Below are 25,760 nucleotides of genomic sequence, written 5' to 3' on the forward strand. Positions count from 1 at the left end.
GTATTTTACCCAGCTAGTCCACTTCTGACATTTTTAGACTTATTTTATAGACTTTTTAGACATTTATAGACTTACACACACACACACACACATATATATATATATATATATATATATAATTAGAATTTTCTTTTGTAGGCATGTACGATGTATAAATTATCAGCCAATTATTGGTATCAGTCAGCTTATTAGCAATTGTAATGCACATTTTCTATATTTTTGCTTTTAGATTACTTTTGCCATCATCTTATGCAACAGATAAACACTTGTATTCAAAAACACTAATATAAAAAAAACAAAACTTACAAGTGATATCCATTTTTTTTATTTTGAACATTGTAAATGTGAACTATTATCATATGAAAAATAGCTATGTGAAGATTTTTCAGAAATTCTCTCTTTGTGTCCCAAAGTAGTTTTTTCCTTTTTATATAAACTATTATTTAACTGTCTAGTTTTACAGTTTGAGTTCTTTAGGCATGGGTTCTCCCCTGAGTCCGGCCAGCAGGTTGTTGGCTGCAAGAGCAGACATGGCGTTCCGTGTCGTATATGAAGCACTGGCAATGTGGGGAAGAATCACTGCAAAAACAAACGTAAACACAGAATATCAGACCTGTCAAATACTTTAATGAAATCCATGCAGACATGAATGCTTACCGCAGTTTTTGAGTGAGAAAAGAGGATGGTTTGTGGGCAGTGGTTCAGGTGTGGTGACATCCAGCCCGGCTCCAGCGATCAGATCGGTGGACAGGGCTTTATACAGATCCTCCTGATTAACCACTCCACCTCTTTACAATAACAACACAATCAGAGTCATGCACGGAATAGAGCCACTATAGTATACACAAGTACTGTGGTTATGTTCATCTGAAGTTAATGCTATAAAGAGTCTATTTAAGAGTATCTATAAAGAGTATATTTTCTGCCGCATGATCAGTTAGGATTACAGAATTTCCTTTAACCCAAAAACACAAACCAATGCAAAATAAAAATGTACATTGTTCCCCAACATGCACATATGAGTTACCCTTCAAGTGTCAAATGCTCAATTTCAAGTGGTATTTGCTGCAAAACAGCGCTACTTGTGAACGGTGTGATGCTCATTTTTTCATAAACCTTTGGCAAATATTGTTTTTCGCCTCTCAAATGTAATTTTCATTTCTTCTGCAAAAATACAATCTAATAATTCTTGTTATTGCACGATCAAAAACACCTGAAATTTGAACCAAAGTAACAAATATATCCCTAACCAAGCACTAGAATGTTATTTTTTATTGCATAACACTTCAATTAGTTATCATGAACTACAATAAACAAAATCTTTGCAGCATTTTATTCATTTAGGTTACTGTTAATGTGTCAAAATACCATTGTTCACTGGTAATCCATTATACATTAATGTTAATTATAATACAACTCAAAATGTATTCAAGATGTATAAAGAAGCAGTGTGATTTTTTTAAAATATTGTTTTTGTCAATAAAATTAAAATGAAATATTACAAGAAAACTTTGACTAGACTGAAACATCCTGAACTAAAATAAGTTTAAAATGTACTTGAATAAATGAAGGCATTAAAGCTAAATATGAATATTAATAAAAAAATATATATATAAATTCTTCTAAAATTAGCATTTTTTTAGCAGACTCCTTTGTGTAGTTTCAGTAATTTAACTGATTTGGTTTGGTTTATTTATTTATATAGCACTACTAAAGAACCCCAAGGGTTACCCACAGTACATAAAAGCAAAACACCATCACACACATACTGACCAAACTAACAATCACAAATAACCTCCTATATAATTTGATTCACATAAGCCGCCACCTCAAAGAGAGCTTTCAGCAGTTTCTAAAACATTGACAGAGATTTAGCAGATCTGATATGTAACGGTTTTTTTCATTGCCACTGAAGTGAAATAACTGAACATAAGCTAAAGAAAACTTCAGACGGCACTTCGAGGCTTTTGCATCTGAACTCTTCAGATAATACTAAACTAACACTGGGAGAGATTGGGTTTGTGTACCTGCTTGTGTTGATGAAGATGGCGTTTCTCTTCATCTTGGAGAAGAGATTCCAATTGCAGATCCCATGAGTCTCTGGAGTCAGAGCACAGCATACAGCCAGGAAATCAGACTGCTCAGCCAGCTCATCAAAAGAGACTAAAAACACACGCACGGGTCATTTGTGTGCTACCTTGCAATTCCAACTCTCATGTAAATTCTGTGAAGGTTCTGAGATCTTCCCACCATATTCTGCCTCTATCATATTTGCGAGCTCCACTCTCTGCGCCACATCTGTGTAGATGAATTTCTTCACCTTAAATGGCTTCAGACGCTCGGCGATAGCCACACCTACCCAGCACACACACACACACACCACACAACCTTACCTTAATGCAACATATAATAATCCCCAACTTCTTGAGCTAATAGAGTCATAAAGACATCCTATTCTTTACCAATCCTCCCAAGTCCCAAGATGCCAACTGTGCTGTTTGCAAGTTCATGACCACAAAGCCATAAAGTTCTCCATGTTCCCCAGCCACCCCTAAACACAAGTATGAATCAGTATGGATCAGTACACGATTTGTTAGCAAATACATGAGTGTTCATAGGTATTTACGTTTTAGCCTCGTGTGTGGCCTCAGTGAGTCTTCTGGATGTAGCGAGTAACAAGGCAACAGTCAATTCAGCCACACAATCGGTCAGAACATCTGGAGTATATCCTACACGGATCCCCCTGGAAAACACACATGCGGAAATCGTCACACTTTAAGAAATTCAGATCTGAAGTTGACTCACACAACTGACCTTTTCTTGAGCTCGTCCAGAGAAAGATGATCAAAGCCCACTGACATAGTGCTGACGACTTTCAGATTTGGACCTGCATTATTGAGAAACATTCAGTATGTCACTGCACCCCGTCCTGATTTGTTTCAACCTGATCATGCATCGCAAGCTTACCTGCAGCTTCCAATAGTTGAATATCAATCTTCTCGGTGAGTACACATAGAATTCCATCACAACCTTTGACCTTTTTCAGCAGCTCCAGTCGCGGCACAGGTTCATCAGAGTCCCACATCTCAAACTGCACCCTGGGATTGTGTGGGTTGAATTATTGAGAGAAAGATGTGTAAAAAAAAAAAACAGTTCAATTATTTACAGTAAATGTATTTGACTAAGGAAATCTCCATCCACTGAACATCCACTGAACTACTGAAAAGCAGAAGCCCATAAATATCATCAGGATGCATAGAGTTTTTGTTTTATTTGACCCCAAAAATGGCCTTTTTGTTCACTTATATGTTTGTAAATCTGAATTGAAATGAGTCCGATATCCCAGATCACTAATGTTCAGAATGGGAATGCTCACAAGTTTTTTTATTAATTTTGTTTCTTGCAGTATCTTCAGCTGAGCAGAGGTTCTAGTTGGAAGACGGTGAACAAATCTTCGGTTTAGAAAATATTTACCTTATTATGGTCTTGATTGGCTAAACTTGCCTGTGCCCATCTTACATGTTATTACTGTAAATATAATTAATTAAAACAGAAACTAGATATAGGCCTGTAACATTTTGTCCAAGATGATTAAATCACCAGATATTAATTTGCGATATCTCTGCAAAATTTTGTCTGTCTATAGCAAGGCATGAAACACGAACTAAACCAAAATTTCAACTTTAACCCATAGCAAAGAAAAATTAGCTATTTAGCGAAATTCCTGACACAATTCCATTTTAACATCGTCAAAAACGTTCAATGTGACAGCACTACTTTGACAGAGACATTTAGGTAAGACTTTATTTTGTCTTATAAATTATGCATCATTAAATGTAAGTAACTCTAAACCAAACCCTAATCCTAACCATATAGTAGCTACATGTAGTTAATTAATATTACTGAGTAGGCTAGGCCTAAATGTCAACAAATCACAATACAGATACCATTACATTACAAATTACAATAGGTAGCTACCATCAATTTTCGAAATCTAATAAAAAACTTTGGGTTCAAATAATAAAGTTACTTAGATAGTACACTTAGGGTAAATAATAACCGTGGAACACATTTCATGAAACTAGTTGGTGACTCCTTCAACTTACTGTCCGGATTTGCGGAGAATGTCCACTCCGTCCGGCGGCACCTTGCGCGTCACATACACTTTCGGTAACGTGGACATTGCGCGGTGAAATCCGGTGACGGTACACGGGGCGATCCTCCGCAGTCTCCCGAGCGCTGTTCTACTGCACCACATCACCGAGCTGTATCAGTCACCGACAGGGTCTGTGAGAAACGATGACAGAAGCTGGAAGCGCCAGCGGGTTCTGTGTGTGGACAGTTTTGGGGGAGGAAACGAATGGGTGGTCTGTCTCTCCTCGACACAGCCGAAGAGCAACTAGTCTGTGTAAGATACCTATGTTTTTTGTTTGTTTATTTGTTTCACATTCCAAAGTACCATAACTGATCACAACACACAGCCTATGTGTCTCAAGCTCTGACTCGATTTTGTTTCAATCAATCAAACAGTATTGTATTGAAAAGCAATGCATATTGAAATACACAAAATAATAGTTTATGAGTTTAAAACAGAATTCAAATGATCTAGATCATAGATATGAAACACTTTAGCAGACATTGATGTTCATCAAAAATAACAAGATGAAATAAACACACAAACACAAATGTAGGACTTATGTGTCTTTTCCGTATAGGATTATGATATTTGCAGGAGTAGCAGTTCAAAGCTCCTCCAATGTAACTATGAGTTAGAATGTGTGTGTGTGTGTGTGTGTGTGTGTGTGTGTGTGTGTGAGTGTTCAGGTTTCTGGTCAATGTTTGATAGGTCTCAAACACACACTTTTTTTTGACTGAACCAAATGGTCTCATGAAACACCATGATGCCGAGGGTAAACTGAAGAACAGTACAATACACATGAAACAACAAGAAAACAGTGCAAAACCTTATGAGCAATAAACTTTTGTCAATTATACAATTATAGAAGATTATAAATGTAGCCTATGTGGTGCTTGCAAAAAGATTGCAGCAATTTTTACAGAGGAGAAAGACGTCTACTGTTTTTTTAAAGGTTTATTTTGGTATACTTCATTCATCATATTAGGGGCCTGTACCATGAAGCTGGATTAGGTGGCTAGCCAGCTATGTTTCAGCTTAGTTTACGCCAACCCTGGGTTTTAGGTACTATGAAAGTAGCTCGGCTTTAATCGGTGTTCGTTGCCATGTTATCTTAAGCTGCACGGCTAACCTGCTCCGGGGCAGGTTATGTTCTGGATTCAAGATCTCAAACTGAAGGTGAACCAATCAGATGTGAGAGAAGTGACACATATCTGACACAAAGTCACTCCAGTTTATCTTGCTCCAAATTAAAGGTCACTTATGCTTAAAAAAAATAAATAGAATTCTGGCTTTAATGATAATAACTGAGTCATTTTATGATTTATATAATTATTGTGATTCATATTATTTATCTCTTACGCACAAGCAATTTTAGATGAACAGTTATTATAAATTATTTTAAATAAATATTAATGTGTACAGATCATGTAATATAAATAAGCTGTATCAAAAGATTGAACTATTTAAAAAAAAAATACAAATATGACCTTACATGTTCAAGTCTCTATCACTATATATTTTCAAATGTATAAAGTTAACAAGTTCCACTTGTGACTACACTGATGGAGCAAGATCATTTATTTTATTAGTCCTCCTTAATTTTTCATATGACATTTAAATTTGACATATTCTTCAATCTCTTAACCTTTAGCAAAACGTTTAACCTTCAGTTTTGAATCTCGCTGGGTCTCTCGCGAGAAGTAAATCAAACTTGCTTTGTATTGCAAGGCTCATGATTGGCTGTTCGCCAGTGATGTCACACATTCATGTGCATACGCTCCACAAGCTCAGGATCAAAGCCTGAATTGACAAAGAAAGTTGATGAACAGCATCATGGTACCAACAAAGCCGGATTGGAGTGGTTTGGTTTTGTCAACTCAAAACTAATCCTGTAGCTCTGAATTTGTTCAGCTACCATCATGGTACAGGCCCCTGGTCCTTGGGCTTTAACTGTACATTCCCCTACAGTATTTTCCATATAATAGGTAAATATATAATATAGCCTATGCTTCCAAACATATTCTCATAATATAGGCTACCGCATTCCTAGTCAGTAACTAGTTACATAAATAGATTACGTAATTTAATTACAAAATAAATATAACTCAGTTACAATTACTGATAAAAAAGCGTAATTAAATTACAGTTGCTTATGAAAATGTTAACAATTACAAAGGGGATTACATGTTCTTTTTTCTTCTTTCTTCCTTCTTCTTTTCTTTTTGATTTAATTGATTTTTTTGATAAATTGCAGTGACTGATCTAAAAGTTTCATGATTTTTTCGATAACTGTTTATTTCCTATTTGGGTTCAAAATAAAAATAAATAATTAAATGTAATGTTACATTACTTTAATAAAGTAAATGAAATAGTTACACTACTTATTACATTTAAGGGTAACTTGTAAATAATCTGTAACCTATTACATTTCCGAAGTAATCTTCCCAACACTGTTCCCAGTATAGTACTTCATTCCCAAGAAAATGTCCTGTTGCTTTAACGGCCGAGTAATCCACTCCACGAGGTGGCGGTCAATAGTTTTCCATCACGAGCCCTCACTGCTCACGCGCAGCAGAAGAAGTGTGCTGCTCCCGTTCCTCGCGCACATTGACAGGTAGCTAATTCACATTCTCTCTCCTTACTACAGACTTCACATTAAACCTCATCTCACTGAAAACAAGCCACCACAGCCATAAATGCACATTAATCAGAGTCGAGCCTGCAGATATGGGTGATCAGTTTATAGTTAAACAGATAGTAGTCTAATTTAGTCAGCAGCTCAACTAGCCGGTGTGCTAATGATATACAGATATGAGTAAGCAATATGATAAATTAATGGTTTTATGACAACGTTCTTCGAGTAAATACGAGATGTTTTTGTGTTGATGTGATTCGGTTTGTGTTATAGTTTTTAATGTAAGATACTGTCACCTTTAAATAAATGGTATTACATGTAGGATGTGTGATTGCGTATCAGTGCTCTGATAAATTGCTTTTTTAATTCAGAATGTGTGGATCATATGATAAGGATATGTGTATTTGACAGTGCATGCAACTGATAAGGCACTGTTAAGTCATTCAGGGCTCTAATGCTCATGAAAAACATTGACATTTAAAGGAAAATGAATGCAGTCTTAAAAGTTATGGTTTCAGTTGTGAATATATATATATATATATATATATATATATATATATATATATATATATATATATATATATAATTTTAATTTTTCCATGTTGTAGGACTACTGTAGATTATTTTGTCAGAAGGGTCTGACAAATATCATGCCTGACATACTGAGGAAGTTTGCAGCTGTAAACTCAGATTTCTGGTCTGAATGCATCAGTTTGTGTGTCTCTGGTTTACTGTCATCATCAGTGAATAGACGCTCTTGATCTCTCTGACAGGATCTTACAGAGGCACGCCTGAACACCCCCTCTCCCCCTCCCACTATGGCTGACTCCATGGATATAGACGACTCTCTTTACAGGTACACTGTAAATACTGAAGCTTAAATGCTTTGAGGCTTACCTTTCTGTCATGTACAGAATCTGATTAGTTAAGGATCAGTTGTAATCCACCGTTCCTGTGTTTGTGTGTGTGCAGTCGGCAGCGGTATGTGCTGGGGGACAGTGCTATGCAGCAGATGGCCCAGTCATCTGTGTTTCTCAGTGGAATGGGAGCTCTTGGAGTGGAAATTGGTACACCATTCCTTTTATCGCATTCCTATTTGTAATTCATTGTTTTACCATTCACCTGCTTTTACAACCTCTATAAATGGCTAATGGCTATACTGTAGAAAGTACAGGTGCATCTCAAAAGTTCTTTTTTTTGTGTGTCATTTATTTCAAAAAGTGAAACTTTCATATATTCTAGATTCTTTACATGTAAATAAAACTTTTTTTTTATTTTTATTTGGTTGATTAGAGTTTATGGCTCCAGAATTAGAGCTCTAGATTAGAATATTTCCTTAAATCAAATAAAAAAGACGAAATACTTCAAAGGCACTCAGATAAAAAGCCTTTAATAAACTGGGCTTAAAGGGATAGTTCACCCAAAAATGATCATTAACAGGGCATCCAAGATGTAGGTGACTTTGTGTCTTCAGTTGAACACAAACAAAGATTTTTAACTCAAACAGTTGCAGTCTGTCAGTCATATAATTGAAGTGTATAAGAATCAAGGCTTTGAGGGTCAAAAAAACATACACAAAACCAAATTAAACACTGCAGTTTGTGACAATACATTAATGTATAAAGACACAAAATGATCGGTCTGTGCAAGAAACTGAACAGTATTTATATTGTTTTTTTTTTTATTTCTGATTCACCACAATGTCCAAATTCTCCTGAATGCATTCTCAACAGCTGGTGGGTGTTGTGTCTTCTTCTTGCTTCATGGCAGATCACTTATAAGTGCATTACCGCCACCTATCTCTCAAATGGACCATTGACCTCTATCTACAAACTCAGTTAGGAGTGTCAATGTTCCATTTGAGAGATAGATGGCGGTAATGCACTTATTAGTCTGCGATCTGCCGTATAGCGTTATACTGTAATGCCTCGCCATAGGATACTACAGATTTTTCACACAAATACCATATTAGTGTTCAGCCACTCTTAAACGAAAATTTCCTTTTTGTTTGACCTACATAAAAATATCAACACTCACATTCTATCCTATAGACTACATATGAGGAATTGCAATTGATAAAATACTTAATTGGATATATTTTCCCAGAAGACACATCTGTAAAAATATTATTTCTCATCATATTATCACACTGTAATTTTCCAATGTTCTAATTGGAATTTATTATACGCTTAATTTTTGTTGCTTCGTGGCTGTAAGTTGTTGAAAAGAACACCTGATTATAATCATAAGAGCATTGTTGCACTTTTTTCACCTTACACAATAGTTATTTTCTATCTATTGATTTATCTTTCTCTGTGGCCCTGGTTAAAACTTTAGAGTCATAACCTCTCTGTCGAAATCTACTGGTCATGTCTGGTAATTTAATTGAATAATTGTTTCAGTCTTTGAAAATGGCCATGAGGTATGTTTTCAATCAGCCAGGGTGGATGAAAACTGTTAACTGTAAGAATCATATTTCGATCAGTTGGTTTCCTCAAGATCGAAGTATGTAGCTCACCACTGGCGTCCTTAGTTATTTTCAGATCAAGAAAATTTGATTTTAGAAACCTGAATATTCAAGGCTCAATTTCCAATTTCTGTTTGTGCCATTAATATACTGGTGAAACTTGTGCAATTCTGATTCTGAACCAGACCAAATCATCAGGACATCATCACTGTATCTACAGCAAATACAAATGTATAATTTCAGTACCATGTACATGGCCTACAGTCTCGATTGTGCCATTTTTTTTGTTGGGTGCTGTAATTCACACCACACCATCAAGTACTAATAAAACATCTCTCATGTTGTGCAGCAAAAAACATTGTTCTGGCAGGAGTGAAGGTAAGATAAATATCTAAACATCATTTTCCTCTGTTTTTCTATATATATATACATTTTTTTTAAGTAGATGTAACTTTTGATCAGTTTAACACAACATTTATTTTTAAATAAAAATATGAATTTCAAATGATTCATTAGTTGTTTTGTTATATTTTGAACACTTAATGTATGTAGTATATTGTGAACTAATTTTTATCATTATAGGAGACTTGGAACATGCTGAATAATTACTGTTTAATTACAGTTGTTTTATGGCTGTGATATGAGATTTTGCACACGTTTGTTTGTAGGCTGTCACTCTTCATGACTGCAAGCGATGTGAAGTTTGGGATCTTGGCACCAACTTCTTCATCAGAGAGGAGGATGTGCAAAGCCAGAAGAAAAGGTGAACTGTGCTGAATTCATTCTCTTTTTTGATTGTTTTTTTCTTCTTCTTTTCCTAGAACAAAATTAACTAAATTGTGACTATGTACCTTAATATAAAATTCCCTTAGTCATATCCTCCCCCAATAATAAAGTTACGATCCTACATTTGTGTTTCTGTGCCCTTATCAAACTCGTTATTTCTGCAAAGATGTGCAATAATCACAACAATTTTCTTTTTGCATTAGGGTGGAGGCTGTCCATTCTCGAGTGGCTGAGTTAAACCCATATGTTCAGGTCAGTGTGTCCACTGACGTCCTGGATGATAGCACTGACCTCAGCTTCCTAAAGAGATATCAGGTTGGCCTCCGCTAACAACAGCACATATCTTTATATATATTTAAATTCATCTATCTTCATTCCAATCCGATTACTTTTATTATTTATCTTATTTTGTATGTTCATATCATACTTAATGCCTCTATTCTTGTACTTATCTCTTCAGTGTGTCGTGTTAACAGAAACAAAGCTGAGTTTACAGAAACGAATCAACCATTTCTGCCACTCTCAACAGCCTCCTATTAAGGTAAAGACGTTCCTAGACATACTACATAGATATAACTCTCTGTTGGGATGCTTTAAAATACATTTTTGCTGCAGTTCATTGGCTGTGATTTGTTTGGGATCTGCTCGCGAGTATTCTGTGATTTCGGGGAGGCGTTTGAGGTGTCAGACCCTACGGGAGAAGAACCAAAAGAGCTCTTCATCCAAAGCATCAGTCAGGTAATGAGAGCGCTGAACTGTCAAACCTTCCTCATTTCTTTTGGCATTTGATGCTTTCTTGTCACATTCAGTCTTAGTGCTGAACTTGCTCAGTTCTGTGATTTGGGTTGTTTTTAAACTTCCTGTTTTTGGCAGGGGAATCCTGGTGTAGTGATGTGTATGGACAGCCGAACACATGGCCTCCAGACAGGGCAGAGTGTGTGTTTTAAAGAGATCAATGGCATGATTGAACTCAATGGCACCACTCACCAAGTTACAGGTATAAACACAAACTCTACAGTGATCGAGCACAGTGATGCTCTCTGCTCAGATATTTAACTCTGCTTGTGGATTTAGTTCTGTCTCCATACAGTTTTGCAATCGGTGATACCTCATCATTCAAGCCATTTGCTCACGGAGGAATTTTCCGCCTGGTCAAAACCCCCAAAACCTTCAACTTTGTATGTTAACACCACCTTCAGCTGGTCGGTTTATTATTGGTGGAGTATAATGATTTACTCTTTCCTCTATGGTCTGTGTAGGAGATGATGGAGCAGCAGTTATGTGACCCTCAACTCCTTACTCCAGACTTTAGTAAACCAGAGGTCAGAAAGACAGACTCTTTTATTGTTGAAGTACATTTATTATTATTGATCTGAGAATCAGTCACATTCATTGCGTTTATCCAATCAGGTCCCTCTGCAGCTCCATACAATCATGCTAGCTTTGGATGCTTTCCTGGAACAGCATGCTAGACTCCCTAACGTCGGGTAATCTCATCTTCAACTTTTCATCTTTTAGGCAGTGTCTCAAGCCTAGCAAGCTGCTTAACCAATAGAAGATCACTATTGAATAGGTTTGTCCTACATTAGGAATGGCATGAAGGTTTATTTCTATTAGTGATGCACCAACATGTCAACAACCAAAAGAGTTTCGGAAGGCCAGAATCATTGACAGGATGGAACAGTGCTTCTCCAGAAATATTTTGAATATTTTTGATGTCAGTGTCTGTTTCGTACACACCTCATCACTAAGTAGTACGACCATATGAAAGCGTTTTTTTTTTTTTTTTTTTTTGAGATCTGTTTTAGTTAAATTGTAATAATTGAAAACCATGTGTAATTATTTTAAATCATGAACCATATACGATTTAAGAACAATGTATAAACATTTTATCAAAAATTGAAGTTTTAGGTTTAGGGCCCTATCAAATCCATTTTCCCCAAAAAAATTCTGTTTTATTTTTCCCAAAATAAGGTTTAAAAATTAACATAACATGTCAAAAGCTTCCTTTAAGTTAACATTAAATTTTATCTTGAAGTGTTGTTGAGAAGACATTTGAGTTTCTATGTGTATTTCCGAAAATTGTTTGTATCAGGGATGGCCAAAAATGTGAATTTCAAATATTCTTCAAATAAAATTAAACCATCCACATTCCAATGCAAAAAAGCTGCATTTGAATTCTAGTTCTGCGTCAGCCTTCAGGCAGTGGTGCACGAAATGCGATGACGATGTAAGTGTCATTGCATTTTAATGCTTTTGTTAGCCTATCCAGTTGAACCAACTAGAGTAGGTGTTGCTACGTTGTTCATTCAATACATTGCGGAAAGCGAGAGCATCAGTGTGAAGAAGATGTTGCTTACGTCAAAACTGAAAAGAAGCGGTTCACAGAGCGCATATTTATCACATTTTCTAGAGGGACATCTATCAACATTGCACTTGCATCTCGCACAAGAGAGTGGTATGTTTAGAAAGCCATGTATAATTAATGTCAGTTCAAAAACATGTCTCAAAATTTAATGGCGGTTCATCCAACTGTATCTCATGTTTTTAAATGAAGAAAGTAGACTACTCTTTGTGATTGGTTTTTGGTCCTTTATATTAAACTATACATACACTATACATACATACATGCATAGTGCTGGGGGTTTTTTCTAACTGTTTGAGCAACTTCGAAATTCGAATTTAGTTTTTCAGTGATTATAGAAACTAGATTTTATCAAATTAAACTTGTTTATCTGACAGATGGCTCAAACTGTTTATCACCTGTGAACACCCTGAACAGTTGAAATACCCAAATTTAATTACCAAAACTTTAGAAGTATTCGTTTTTGGCCAAAATATAAAATGTTTCATAAATGTTTCTCTTTCAGTAAAAAATTCATTATGTGCATCATTTGTTTCTATTTACACAGCATTGTGCAGAATGGTCTTGTCCGCTGTAAAGTTTTAACGGTTTAATGAATGGCTTCTCATAACTGTACTTTAAATATAAATGTCAAATATTGTGTCATTTCTCATTGAGTGTGGACAGCCAAATCATCTTTCATTTCTCTCTCTCTCTCTAATTGGGACTGACACGGATGATTCAAATTGTGATGGATTATTTTTCTCTGCTTTGTGTAGTTGTTTGCAAGATGCTGAGCTGCTCCTGAAGTTCACAGAGGAGATCAGCAGAACACTTAAAAACAAAGTCAGTTTTGTACAATCTTTCACATAGTCACTTCCTGTTAAGCTCATCTTCAAACTTCCGTCTTTTAATTTAAATGTGTTTGTTATCAGGTTTGCATAAATGAGGAGCTGGTGAGGTGTGTGTCGCGCTGTGCGAGGGGATGTCTCTCTCCTCTAGCCGCAGCGGTGGGTGGTATCGCTAGTCAAGAGGTTTTAAAGGCTCTCACTGGAAAGTTTTCCCCTCTTCAACAATGGGTAAGTCAAAGCCCAGTTGTTTTTTCTTTCCTGTATGTTACCATTCAAGGGTTTGGGGATATATTTTTAAAATGAATTTATTACATTTGGAAATATAAAGCCACATAGTCATTCTAATGTGCTACCTCTGGTACCTAATTTTATAGATGCCTAATGTTTTTTGTGAAAACCATGATACAGGATTCTTTAATAAATAGAAAGTTTAAAAGAGAAGCAATTATTTATTTTATTTAAAATAGTAACAATTTAAAAGTATTTCCTGTCACTAGTGATTAGTTTAAAGCAAGTTTTAAATGCTTTCAGAAAACTGAATTTATTGACCCCAAACTTTTGAATGTTAGTGTGTGACATTGATATAAAGAGATGCTATTTATTCTTTGTTAAATGTGTTTATACAGTTTTATCTCGACGCGACAGAGGTGGTTCAGCCCCTTCAGTGTCTTCCTGCTGAAGAATTTGCCCCAAGGTGAGCTTGACGCCAAGTACTGAGCTCCACAATCTTGTTTTGTTAGTTCATATGTTACTACAGCTGTCATTTATTGTTGTAGGATGTTGTTATTTCTGTAAATCAGTGGTTCTCACCCAGGATGTCTCAGCAAACTTCCAAGAGTGCCTCAAAATTACTTAAAATAAGACAAAGCTCTAGAGAGCTCAGCACTGCGGATCATCATTTCAGATCATCATTTCTTATTATTAATTTTGATTAAACTCAGCAACTCTGTTTCTTTCTCCAATAAATAAGTTTCAGCTGGAAATATGCATTGGCCTTATTTTAAAAGTGTCATTTCTAGACCTGGCAAAGTAATATATGACCTTATATGTGATCTTATAATGACTATACAGTTTTCTCAAAAATTCAACATTTTGTGAGATTCTAAGAATTGTGAGAAAAAAGTATTTAAAAGAAGTCATCAAGTATTTACCTACAAATATCTTTGTGGCCTTGTGGTCAAAAAAGAGTTGAGGATCACTGCTTTTATAATGTTTATTTGGATGTGTGTTTGTAGGGGTGACCGGTACGATGCGTTGAGGGCTTGCATAGGAGAGTCAATGTGTTTGAAACTGCACAAGTTTCGGGTTTTTATGGTGAGTCTAAAGTATAGTTGATACGGTAGAACATGAAACGAAACGTCATTTTAAAAGTTAGTATCATACATCAAAACTTGAACCAGATCAAATGTGTGATTGAAAACATAGTATATATGTATTTGCGCTGATTCTTAATATGTGAATGTAGGTGGGCTGTGGTGCTATTGGCTGTGAGATGCTAAAGAATTTGGCACTAATGGGTGTCGGATTGAGCAGATACTCAGGAGAGGTGGGAGATAATAAATCACGACAGAACTTCTTTTTTTTTATTTTATTTTTTTAATCCTCACTGCTCCAATTCTTAAAATCCTGTTTTTATTTTTGTTTTTAGACATGCATTACTGATCCAGATTTGATTGAGAAATCCAACCTCAATAGACAGTTTCTTTTCAGACCTCAGCATATACAGGTATATTTGTTTATTTGATAGTTCTTCACTCTTTTTCATTCATGAAATACTAATCTCATGAGTTGGATTTTCACTTTTTCTCTGTTTTAATCTCTCTGTAGAGGCCAAAGAGCACTACAGCTGCAGCAGCTACATTAGAAATAAACCCAGAGATGCAAATAGATGCTCATCTGAATAAAGTGTGTCCTGCTACAGAGGATGTGTATAGTGATGCTTTCTTCTCCCATCTTAACCTTGTGGTCACCGCACTGGACAACGTGGAGGCACGGAGATATGTGGATAGGTAATTCATGACTAAATAACTGCTTTTCAGTGTATGACATGTGGGCTTCAATTCTTGAGTGGTTGTTTTGTGATCTTGCAGTCGGAGTGTATCCAATCAGAAAGCTCTGTTAGACTCTGGAACCATGGGTACAAAAGGACACACCGAGATCATCATCCCTTACCTCACCGAGTCCTACAACAGCCATGTGAGTGTGTATGTTTCTGTGCATGTGTGTGTATATAGGCTGTGTACCAGTTTACACATCTATTGTCTATGTGTTTTTTCTCATCTGTGATTGTGTTTCTTAGAGAGACCCACCGGAGGAGGAGATTCCGTTTTGCACTCTAAAATCTTTTCCTGCTGTTATTGAACACACCATACAGTGGGCCAGAGACAAGGTTGGTATTTTATTTTATTTTATTTATCACTGTACCCATTACTACTGTCAGTACCATCATATTTATTTTGTAGAATAGTTTTTATTTGATTATCACTCAAATGAGAAGTGACAATAGATAAAATATTTAATCTATGAGGCAACAGTGTGATATTTTGAAGATAAATTTAACTTTATTATAATATTTCACGTATTTTGCAAGTAGCTTTTATTCCACGGATTTACCAAACCGGATAGCATTTTGATTTAGAAGTCACCCGTTTCTGTGTAAGTTTGCAGCTATTTTGAATTTGATTGACTGCTCGCTTCCTTGAAGTGTTTTTCCAACTTTTTCTCCAAAAAGCTCAAAAATGACATTACCATCACACACAATATAGAAAATAATACACCATCACAAATACCAAATATCCACTTAAATGCTAATCAGAGACATGATCGGATCTTTATTTTAGAACATATGATGCATTTTTTATCTAGACAAGTATTAGTCAGAAGTAGCCCTAATTTAAGAATCAACCCTCATTTGTCAATCTTTTACACTCTGGATGTTTTGCATTCTGGATTTTGAAATCCTTAGTTTCTGTGTGTGTTTGCTCAGGTGATATATAGATTATATTTAAAAAATATTAAAAATGGATGCTCTGTGTTTGCATCTTTTCCTTGAATTTCCTATGTTTAGTCAACTTTTACCACAATCAGCCAAGTTGTGAATTTTATGACCACTTAAATTCCTTTTATTGAACCGTTTTTTTGTTTGTTCAGACTGCACATCTAAAAAGGATGCCACTCAGAATTAGTTTTAAAGGGACAGTTCACCCAAAAATAAAAATTTGATGTTTATTTGCTTAACCCAAGGGCATCCAAGATGCAGGTGACTTTTATTTATTGAAGTTGAACACAAACCAAGAGTTTTACAGTTTTACAGTTTGGACATTGTGTGAATCAGAGGCAAAAACTATATATCCATCCATCCATCATCTTCCGCTTATCCGGGGCCGGGTCGCGGGGGCAACAGTCTAAGCAGAGATGCCCAGACTTCCCTCTCCCTAGCCACTTCCTCCAGCTCTTCCGGGGGGACCCCGAGGCGTTCCCAGGCCAGCCGGGAGACATAGTCCCTCCAGCGTGTCCTAGGTCTTCCCCGGGGCCTCCTCCCGGTGAGACGTGCCTGGAACACCTCCCTGGGAAGGCGTCCAGGAGGCATCCGAAATAGATGCCCGAGCCACCTCAGCTGGCTCCTCTCGATGTGGAGGAGCAACGGCTCTACTCTGAGCTCCTCCCGAGTGACCGAGCTTCTCACCCTATCTCTAAGGGAGCGCCCAGCCACCCGACGGAGAAAGCTCATTTCGGCCGCCTGTATCCGGGATCTTGTCCTTTCGGTCATGACCCACAGCTCATGACCATAGGTGAGAGTAGGAACGTAGATTGACCGGTAAATCGAGAGCTTTGCCTTACAGCTCAGCTCCTTCTTCACCACGACAGACCGGTACAGCGACCGCATTACTGCAGAAGCTGCACCGATCCGTCTGTCAATCTCACGTTCCATCCTTCCCTCACTCGTGAACAAGACTCCAAGATACCTGAACTCCTCCACTTGAGGCAGGAACTCTCCACCAACCTGAAGTGGGCAATCCACCCTTTTCCGACTGAGAACCATGGCCTCGGACTTGGAGGTGCTGATTCTCATCCCAGCCGATTCACACTCGGCTGCAAACCGTCCCAATGCACACTGAAGGTCCTGGTCTGAGGATGCCAACACGACAACATCATCCGCAAAAAGCAGCGACGAAATCGTATGGTCCCCAAACCGGACACTCTCCGGCCCTTGGCTGCGCCTAGAAATTCTGTCCATAAAAATTATGAACAGAACCGGTGACAAAGGGCAGCCCTGCCGGAGTCCAACATGCACCGGGAACAGGTCTGACTTACTGCCGGCAATGCGAACCAAGCTCTTGCTCCGGTCGTACAGGGACCGAACAGCCCTAAGTAGGGAGCTGCCGACCCCATACTCCCGGAGCACCCTCCACAGGATGTCGCGAGGAACACGGTCGAATGCCTTCTCCAAGTCCACAAAACACATGTGGACTGGTTGGGCAAACTCCCATGAACCCTCCAGCACCCTGGAAAGGGTATAGAGCTGGTCCAGTGTTCCACGACCGGGACGAAAACCACACTGTTCCTCCTGGATCCGAGGTTCCACTATCGGCCGAATTCTCCTCTCCAGTACCCTGGCATAGACTTTTCCAGGGAGGCTGAGAAGTGTGATCCCCCTATAGTTGGAACACACTCTCCGGTCCCCCTTCTTGAAAAGCTCAGCCGCCATGTGTTGGAGTTTACCCCGGTGAACGAGAGGGTCGCTTCCCTGCGCCTTCGAGTCGGGGATAGGTCTCTCACTGTCGTTTGTGCCTACGGGCCGAACGGCAGTGCGGACTACCCGGCCTTCTTGGAGTCTCTGGGAGGGGTGCTGGAAAGTGCTCCGACTGGAGACTCCGTCGTTCTACTGGGGGACTTCAACGCTCACGTGGGCAGTGACAGTGACACCTGGAGGGGCGTGATTGGGAGGAACGGCCCCCCTGACCTGAATCCGAGCGGTGTTCTGTTATTGGATTTCTGTGCTAACAACGGTTTGTCCATAACGAACACCATGTTCAAGCATAAGGGTGTCCACCAGTGCACGTGGCACCAGGACACCCTTGGCCGGAGGTCGATGATCGACTTTGTGGTCGTGTCATCAGACCTTCGGCCATATGTCTTGGACACTCGGGTGAAGAGAGGGGCGGAGCTGTCAACTGATCACCACCTGGTGGTGAGTTGGATCCGATGGCGGGGGAGGAAGCTGGACAGACTCGGCAGACCCAAACGTACTGTGAGGGTCTGTTGGGAACGTTTGGCCGAGCCCCCTGTCAGAGAGATCTTCAACTCCCACCTCCGGCAGAGCTTCGACCGGATCCCGAGGGAGTCTGGAGATATTGAGTCTGAGTGGACCATGTTCTCCACCTCCATTGTCGCTGCGGCTGCTCGGAGCTGTGGCCGTAAGGTCTCCGGTGCCTGTCGAGGCGGCAATCCCCGAACCCGGTGGTGGACACCGGAAGTAAGGGATGCTGTCAAGCTGAAGAAGGAGTCCTATCGGGCCTGGATGGCTTGTGGGACTCCGGAGGCAGCTGACAGGTACCGGCAGGCCAAGCGGACTGCAGCCCGGGTAGTCGTGGAGGCAAAAACTCGGGCCTGGGAGGAGTTCGGTGAGGCCATGGAGAAGGACTATCGGTTGGCCTCGAAGAGATTCTGGCAAACTGTTCGACGCCTCAGGAGGGGGAAGCAGTGCCCTACCAACACTGTTTACAGTAGAGATGGGCACCTGTTGACCTCAACTGGGGATATCGTCGGGCGGTGGAAGGAATACTTCGAGGATCTTCTCAATCCCACCGACTTGTGTTCCGTTGAGGAAGCAGTGGCTGGGGACTCGGAGGGGCACTCGTCCATCACCCGGGCTGAAGTCATCGAGGTAGTTAAAAAGCTCCTCGGTGGCAAGGCACCGGGGGTGGACGAGATCCGCCCCGAGTACCTCAAGTCTCTGGATGTTGTGGGGCTGTCTTGGCTGGCACGCCTCTGCAACATCGCATGGCGGTTGGGGACAGTACCTCTGGATATATATAATATATAATAGCCCCCCAGCTCAAAACTATATATATATATATATATATATATATATATATATATAAATAAATACCGTTCAGTTTATTGCACAGAAGGATCGTTTTGTGTCTTTACACATCAGTGTATTATCATGAGCCACAGAGTTTAATTCTGGTTTTGTTTGTGTATGCTTTTTTTTTTTTTTATTGTATGTATTAGCTGTTATTCCCATCCACTTCCATTATATGACTGACAGACTGCAACAGTTTGTGTTAAAAATCTTGGTTTGTGTTCTACTGAAGAAACAAAACCACCTACATCTTGGATGCCCTGGGGGTAAGCAGATAAACATCACATTTGAATTTTTGGGTGAACTATCCCTTTAATAATGAAAAAAGGCCAAGTTTGTGGTTTGATTGTCTCTAGTGCTTCGAGATGTTGTAAGTGTTCTGTTTAGTGATCTTGTTTTTGTTTTGTGTAGTTTGAGAGTGCTTTCTCCCACAAACCCTCTATGTACAACATGTTCTGGCAGAGTCATTCATCAGCTCAGGATGTGTTACAGGTAAAGACATATTACCACATGCTTATCTAAACTCTGATGGACCCATGTTTGGTGTTCACCGAGCCTGGTTAGGGATCTGATTTCAATGCTTGTGTGTGCAGAGGATGATGGCCGGGGAGAGTATGGAAGGATCGTTTCAGGTCATTAAGTTGCTGAGTCGGAGACCCACTCATCTGGATCACTGTCTAGCTCTCGCTCGACTCAAGTTTGACAAGTACTTCAAAAGAAAGGTACTGGAAGGGTTGTGCGTAAATCTTTAGTAATTATATAGCAATTGTCCTGTATTAATTACCACTATAATTCAAACCCGTTAAGAGTATTTATAGAATAGTAATAATATTTTTCAATGATTTATAATATACTCAGGGGTGTTTACTATTATTTTTATTTAAAAATAAATAAATAAATAAAGTGCAATAATATTATAACTATTATTAAATCATTTTTATAGTTATATTTAATGGGTCACTAATACATTCCCCATTAAAATAAAGCATTCTTTAAAAAAAAAAAATTTTTTTAAAGTGTGACATTTTTATTTCAATATTTCAGGCATTACAACTACTGCACTCATTTCCACTGGACACACGGCTAAAAGACGGCAGTAAGTCACGCGCTTGACTCCCTCATGCAGAGATGATGTATTAAAAGCCAACAGTCTCGTCTTTGCCCCGCTGAAGTGTTTTTCCTCTGTTTTCAGGCCTGTTCTGGCAGTCTCCCAAACGGCCGCCTTCTCCCATAGAGTTTGACCTCAGTGACCCACTGTGAGTATCTGAAAAAATATTCTGTCGGTAGAATGTGCAAAGAGATATTCAGGCAAAGAAATATAAAAATGTCTTATTTTTCCTCCATCAGGCATTTCAGTTTCGTTGTCAGCGCAGCTCGCCTTTTCGCTGACATTTACAATATCTCATATTCAGAAGAGGTAAAAATAATATTTAACACACAAATCTGGGTCTTAATTTCTATTTTTTTTTTTTTTTTTTTTTTTTTTACTAAAAACAATTCTTTTTTTCTTTTCTTTTTTTTGGTGATGCTGAATAATTCTTAGAAACTTACCTACGAGGCTGTTTCAAGTGTTTTAGCTGAATTGAAGGTTCCTGAGTACAGGCCAGCTGAAAAGGTATCTGTTCTTTCCCTGCTTACGATATGTATTCAGTATTTCATTGGCAACCAATGAAAATGTAACTGAATTAACTATAAATTTAACAAAACATAATTTCGAGTTGTTTGTGAAATGTGTATCCGTACCGTTATTTTTCGTCATGCCAATTCTTTTCGCATAACTATACATAATAGAGGGTTGATGAGAATGTAAACGTAAAATAAAAATAATTGTAGAAAAAGAAACCATGTTATGAAATAATATTGAAATAATAATTTTAGATCTTTGGGGGTATTTTGAGGGAATATTTTAGTTTTTTTGGCTGAGAAAAACAGTGACAAATAGAATTGCAGTTTTATTGTATCGTGACCAGAATATTGATTTCAAATCTTACCACTAGGATTCCTGTCCTTTAGAGCCAAAGACACCATTTGATGCATTTGTTCATAGATTAAAAAAATTAGCCATACACTTAGTGGTGCTGAAATTGCAGACTTTTCTTTTAAGAAAGGAACGATTACTAAGTGTTTGTTTGTGTATTAGCATATAGAGACCGATGAGACTGTTAAGAAGCCTGATCAGTTGAAAATGACAGTGAGCAGTGAAGAGGAGAGAGAAGCAATCTCACAGCTACAGGAGGCCATCAACTCTAACTTTGTAACACCAGGTGTGATGATCCACATCCACTCATATAGAACACATAACAGCTGTATGAGCTCAACTATGTCTAACCGTTTTCATACACTTTATTTTCCTCTGTCTGTTTCTTTTGTATTTAGAGAGGCTACACATGACTCCACTTTTCTTTGAAAAGGATGATGACACAAACGGACACATGGATTTCGTAGCATCGGCGTCAGCTCTGCGAGCTCAAATGTACGCCATTGAGGCCGCAGACAGACTGCAAACCAAACGAATTGCGGGTAAAATCATCCCTGCTATCGCCACATCTACAGCTGCTGTTGCAGGACTGGTGAGAGAAACAATCCTGTTCAGAGAAATCCTTTTCTATGGCAATTCCTATTGTTTTCAGTCCATCGCATTGGTTTTTATTTTATTATATTTTCTTTAGGTGTCATTGGAGTTGATTAAAGTGGCTGGTGGTTATGGATTTGAGTTATTTAAAAACTGTTTCTTCAACCTGGCCATTCCAGTCATGGTGCTCACAGAAACAGCTCAGGTCAAGAGAACCCAGATCAGGTAACGGCAACACTCGTGCACCAATTGGCACTAGTAAGAATGAAAAATAGTGTGTTTCTTTTCTTGGAATAATTTGGTCCTTTTGTTTTGACCAGAGATGACATCTCCTTTTCTATCTGGGATCGCTGGACCATCTTTGGTCACGAGGACTTCACCTTGTCTGATTTCATGAGCGCAGTAAGGGTGTGTAGCATTTGAGCTTGCAGATCAGTGATGTGAGGTGTGCTTTAGCCATCAGAGACCAACTGCACTAAAGAAAAACACAGATATTGATTAAAACAGCTGCTTATTCTCTGAATGTATAATAGCAGCAAGTTTGGAAGAGAAATGTAAAAAAAAAATTAAATCAAGCAAATTTAGGTGTCGGCAAAACTCTTTTAAACTGATAATATTAAGAAATTTTACTTGAGCACCAAATCAGCATTGATTGGTTTCTGAAGGATCATGTGACACAAGACTAGAGTAGTGACTGCTTCAGAATTTTCATCTCAGGAAAGTTTTAAAATGGTTAAAATAGAATTTAACTTTTTTTTTTTATTTCACTATTTGTTCTGTGTTTTTGCCTTTTAATTTTTTTTAAACATTTAACCCTTACCAGTCTCAAAATTCTGAATGGTAATGTACCTGAACATGTTAATTATCGTTTATTTATTTTTAAACCAGTGGCCTTCCTAAAAACAAGTTTAAGATATGTTACAAATATTTTAGCATTAGTTGAGAATGACTGAATTGTCCCACATTACATGGTAATTAGCTTTATGCTCAATTTCAGGAGGAGTATGGAATTGAGCCCACCATGGTTGTTCACGGAGTGAAAATGCTGTATGTGCCGGTTATGCCAGGTCATAACAAGAGACTCAAGCTGACGTAAGGCCCAGCAGTAAAGTGAACCGATCTTTAAAGCTGTGTCATTCCTCTGTGATCCAACATGATTGCAAAAATAATAACATGCTTTAGCTTTAATATAAAATGGCCTTTTTGGTTCTCTTATGCATTTCCATGACTGTACCCTTTTTCTCTTCTTACAGAATGCATAAACTGATTAAACCCTCAGCAGGCAGAAAGTATGTTGATCTTACCGTATCATTTGCCCCCGAGGTGGATGGCGACGAAGACCTGCCCGGTCCCCCAGTGCGCTATTACTTCAGTCGAGACAGCAAGAGCGGAGAGAAGGCCTGATGCACACACTCACTCTCTCTCTCCCCTTTCTTGCCCTGTGGACCACAAGTCGAGTAGCACTTGATTTGACTCATTGTACATAGTGAATTTTTGTTTTCTACCGGTTTATTATTTTATTGCCCAGCAATGTCTGTGCAGATGCCTTAAGATAATTATATTGTGTTTCAATGTGACTATAATAATGATTATAATATTAATACTCCAAGTAAAACAAAAAGAAAGTGTTTACATGACTTCCCCAGGGCTTATTATTGTAGTTTAGTCTCCTAAACTGGGAGAGGACTAGGTAAAAGTCAAAAGAGGGCTTGTAAGAGATGAACATTGCTCACGAATCAGCAGTAATTTATTTGCACACGTTTTGGAAGGATATTGCAGAAAAGTTGTCACTGTAAGCAACACAAACGCCAAAGATTTTGCATCTGGTTTAAAATGTTTATCATCTGCATTCAGCGAGCCGTCACATTTCTCTGAATGTGGCTGTCAGGTCCTTTACGATCTTAGGTTTCATTGAAGAAAATTGCATTTTAAAATGGCAGTTCAAAATGCATTCTTGCTAGTGACACTAGGGGGCACTATAGTTAACAGTATCCTTCTACCCATCTGCTACTATTAACTGCTTGATCCATGCTGAGATCCATGAGTGAAGAGGCTTAAAGGATGAGACAGTGATATAGGCATCATCCCATACGTGAAGGTATATTCATATCACTGAGTCTAACCTGCATGCTGACATCAAAACCAGGATTTTCACAAGTTCCTTGCTGCATTTGCAGTCTTGCTGATGTCATTGACTCATCCTAAAGTGGCCTTTAGGCAACAGGCTGTTGGTAAGCACATATTTGATTAGCAGTAGTGATCAGAAGTTACATACACACACAACCTTATGTAATACTAAGCTTTGTGCTTACAGTGGACGTGTTGGAATGCACACTGAGCCGGAAAAACACAGAAAAGGTTTCTAGTTTGATCCCTTTAAAATGGCAACGATTCCCTCTCATGATGTCAAGCATTTACAGTTTATAGGAAAATTATATCTGATGATATCTAAAGGAGCTAAACCAGTGATTGGAAAATATGATGTCGTTGTGACTACAGTATTCAACAGAAATCCTAATAAAAACTTAAGTTAGAATTCATTTACCTTTTTTTCCTCTCCTTGTTCCAACAAGAAGGCAGTTTGTTGTAGTGTGCGGAAAGTGTATAACTCTGACATATAATATATACACCACTGTTCGAACATTTGGGGGTAGTGAGGTTTATTTGGAAATAAATTAATAGTTTTATTCAGCAAAGATGTGTTAAATCAACAGCAAAAACATTTATAATGTTACAAAATATTTCAATTAAAATTAAGTTTCAATTCATCAGAGAATCCTGGGGAGAAATTGATCACAATTTAACTTTTGAATGGTAATGTGTATTTAATTTAATTAATGCTGATATGCTCTTTTTTTATTGTTATGTTTTATATTGTGAATAAGTTATATAACCCTGTGACTGGAAGTTTGGATCTATAAAAGTGTTTGATTCGTGGCACTGCTCTCTCCATAGAACACATGAAACAACTCGCCTGTGTCTGTTCTTGGCACGGGTGCTGCTTTGAGGAGTGGAGATCGACCTCTGGGTCACTTGGGACAGCATGTCTGAGCGTGTGCTTTCAGGACACATATGCCTTCTGTTGTTTCACGCAGCCACTTCAACAAATTCTCATACATGGGTTGGGTTAAAAACAATATGAAATGCCTTTATATCTATTTAATACATCACACACAAAAAGAAAAGGTCTGTATCGAGTGTAAATTACATAAAGTTCAGATAGAGGAGGAGGCCTCAGGAATTCAATTTACCCTGGAGTGTTAAATGAACTGCCTGCTGCAGTCTGCTGGGTCAGAGTTCACACCAAAAGTCTGCACCCTCCCCCTATCCCCCCCGCCCCCCATACACACAGCCAAAGACATTTATGAGCACAGATGGTTAATGGCTATCTTGTTTAACATGAATGGCTACAAACTTCTCGTTCTCCTCCTATGTCGTCGCCTCCCAATAAAGATAGTGTAACAGTATAATATAACAGTCTAGACACTGGACAGCTGCTAGCTCCTGAACCCTCGTCTTATCCAAACTCATTAAAGTTATGGGATCTTTTCTGAAATCCATTCATTAATTAGACCTAAGTTAAACAAAGATCTTTTTTTTTTTTTTTTTTTTTTTTACCTTTATGGAATTTTTATTTAATTGCAGTTTACCAAGTTTTTAACTGCACCATTAAACTATCTTTCAAAATGAAAAATCTTTCTGAGTGCATGTTGACATAGTATTTATTATGAGATTTGAATTATTGTTTCTGAAAGCTTCTGTTTTCAGCGGTACATTAGCTCCAGTTTAATCCTAATTTAAATTGATTAAGGTTCTCTCTCTCCAAACTTTCCGTCACGCTCTCTCTTCTCTCCGGGAATGTGTTTCCTGTGGTCCGCT

The 25,760-nt window shown here is 38.2% G+C and overlaps 2 protein-coding genes across 4 annotated transcripts; one reads left to right on the forward strand and one right to left on the reverse strand.

The window, feature by feature from the left end:
- Positions 1–165: 165 nt before the first annotated feature.
- On the reverse strand, positions 166–4,359 carry LOC127948760 (glyoxylate reductase/hydroxypyruvate reductase). Its single transcript, XM_052545444.1, has 9 exons — positions 4,107–4,359; positions 2,968–3,098; positions 2,815–2,887; positions 2,627–2,743; positions 2,463–2,551; positions 2,251–2,355; positions 2,028–2,163; positions 658–788; positions 166–579 (listed from the first exon to the last, which is right to left on the reverse strand). The coding sequence occupies exons 1-9, from the start codon at positions 4,256–4,258 to the stop codon at positions 458–460; spliced, it is 1,056 nt and encodes a 351-aa protein (XP_052401404.1). The 5' UTR covers positions 4,259–4,359; the 3' UTR covers positions 166–457.
- Positions 4,277–24,421, forward strand: uba6 (ubiquitin like modifier activating enzyme 6). 3 transcript variants are annotated; one of them, XR_008152180.1, is made up of 34 exons: positions 4,277–4,408; positions 7,547–7,629; positions 7,746–7,840; positions 9,590–9,618; positions 9,909–10,003; positions 10,230–10,341; positions 10,487–10,567; positions 10,642–10,764; positions 10,900–11,023; positions 11,101–11,204; positions 11,286–11,348; positions 11,437–11,513; positions 13,150–13,216; positions 13,306–13,449; positions 13,848–13,915; positions 14,457–14,535; positions 14,687–14,767; positions 14,870–14,947; positions 15,049–15,230; positions 15,312–15,417; positions 15,521–15,610; positions 19,721–19,801; positions 19,903–20,031; positions 20,354–20,405; positions 20,502–20,565; positions 20,657–20,726; positions 20,853–20,924; positions 21,450–21,573; positions 21,686–21,879; positions 21,979–22,106; positions 22,202–22,289; positions 22,879–22,973; positions 23,135–24,112; positions 24,196–24,421. XR_008152180.1 is itself a non-coding variant. In XM_052545440.1 (33 exons), the coding sequence occupies exons 1-33, from the start codon at positions 4,361–4,363 to the stop codon at positions 23,283–23,285; spliced, it is 3,177 nt and encodes a 1,058-aa protein (XP_052401400.1). In that variant the 5' UTR covers positions 4,277–4,360; the 3' UTR covers positions 23,286–24,421. The 3 variants fall into 3 exon arrangements, 2 of the variants coding, with proteins under 2 accessions (XP_052401400.1, XP_052401401.1); XM_052545440.1 differs by having other exon boundaries at positions 23,135–24,421; XM_052545441.1 differs by lacking the exon at positions 4,277–4,408 and adding an exon at positions 6,646–6,752 and having other exon boundaries at positions 23,135–24,421.
- The last annotated feature ends 1,339 nt before the right edge of the window (positions 24,422–25,760 follow it).

The sequence above is a fragment of the Carassius gibelio genome, chromosome B1, assembly GCF_023724105.1.
Source record: "Carassius gibelio isolate Cgi1373 ecotype wild population from Czech Republic chromosome B1, carGib1.2-hapl.c, whole genome shotgun sequence".
Lineage (NCBI taxonomy): Eukaryota > Metazoa > Chordata > Actinopteri > Cypriniformes > Cyprinidae > Carassius > Carassius gibelio.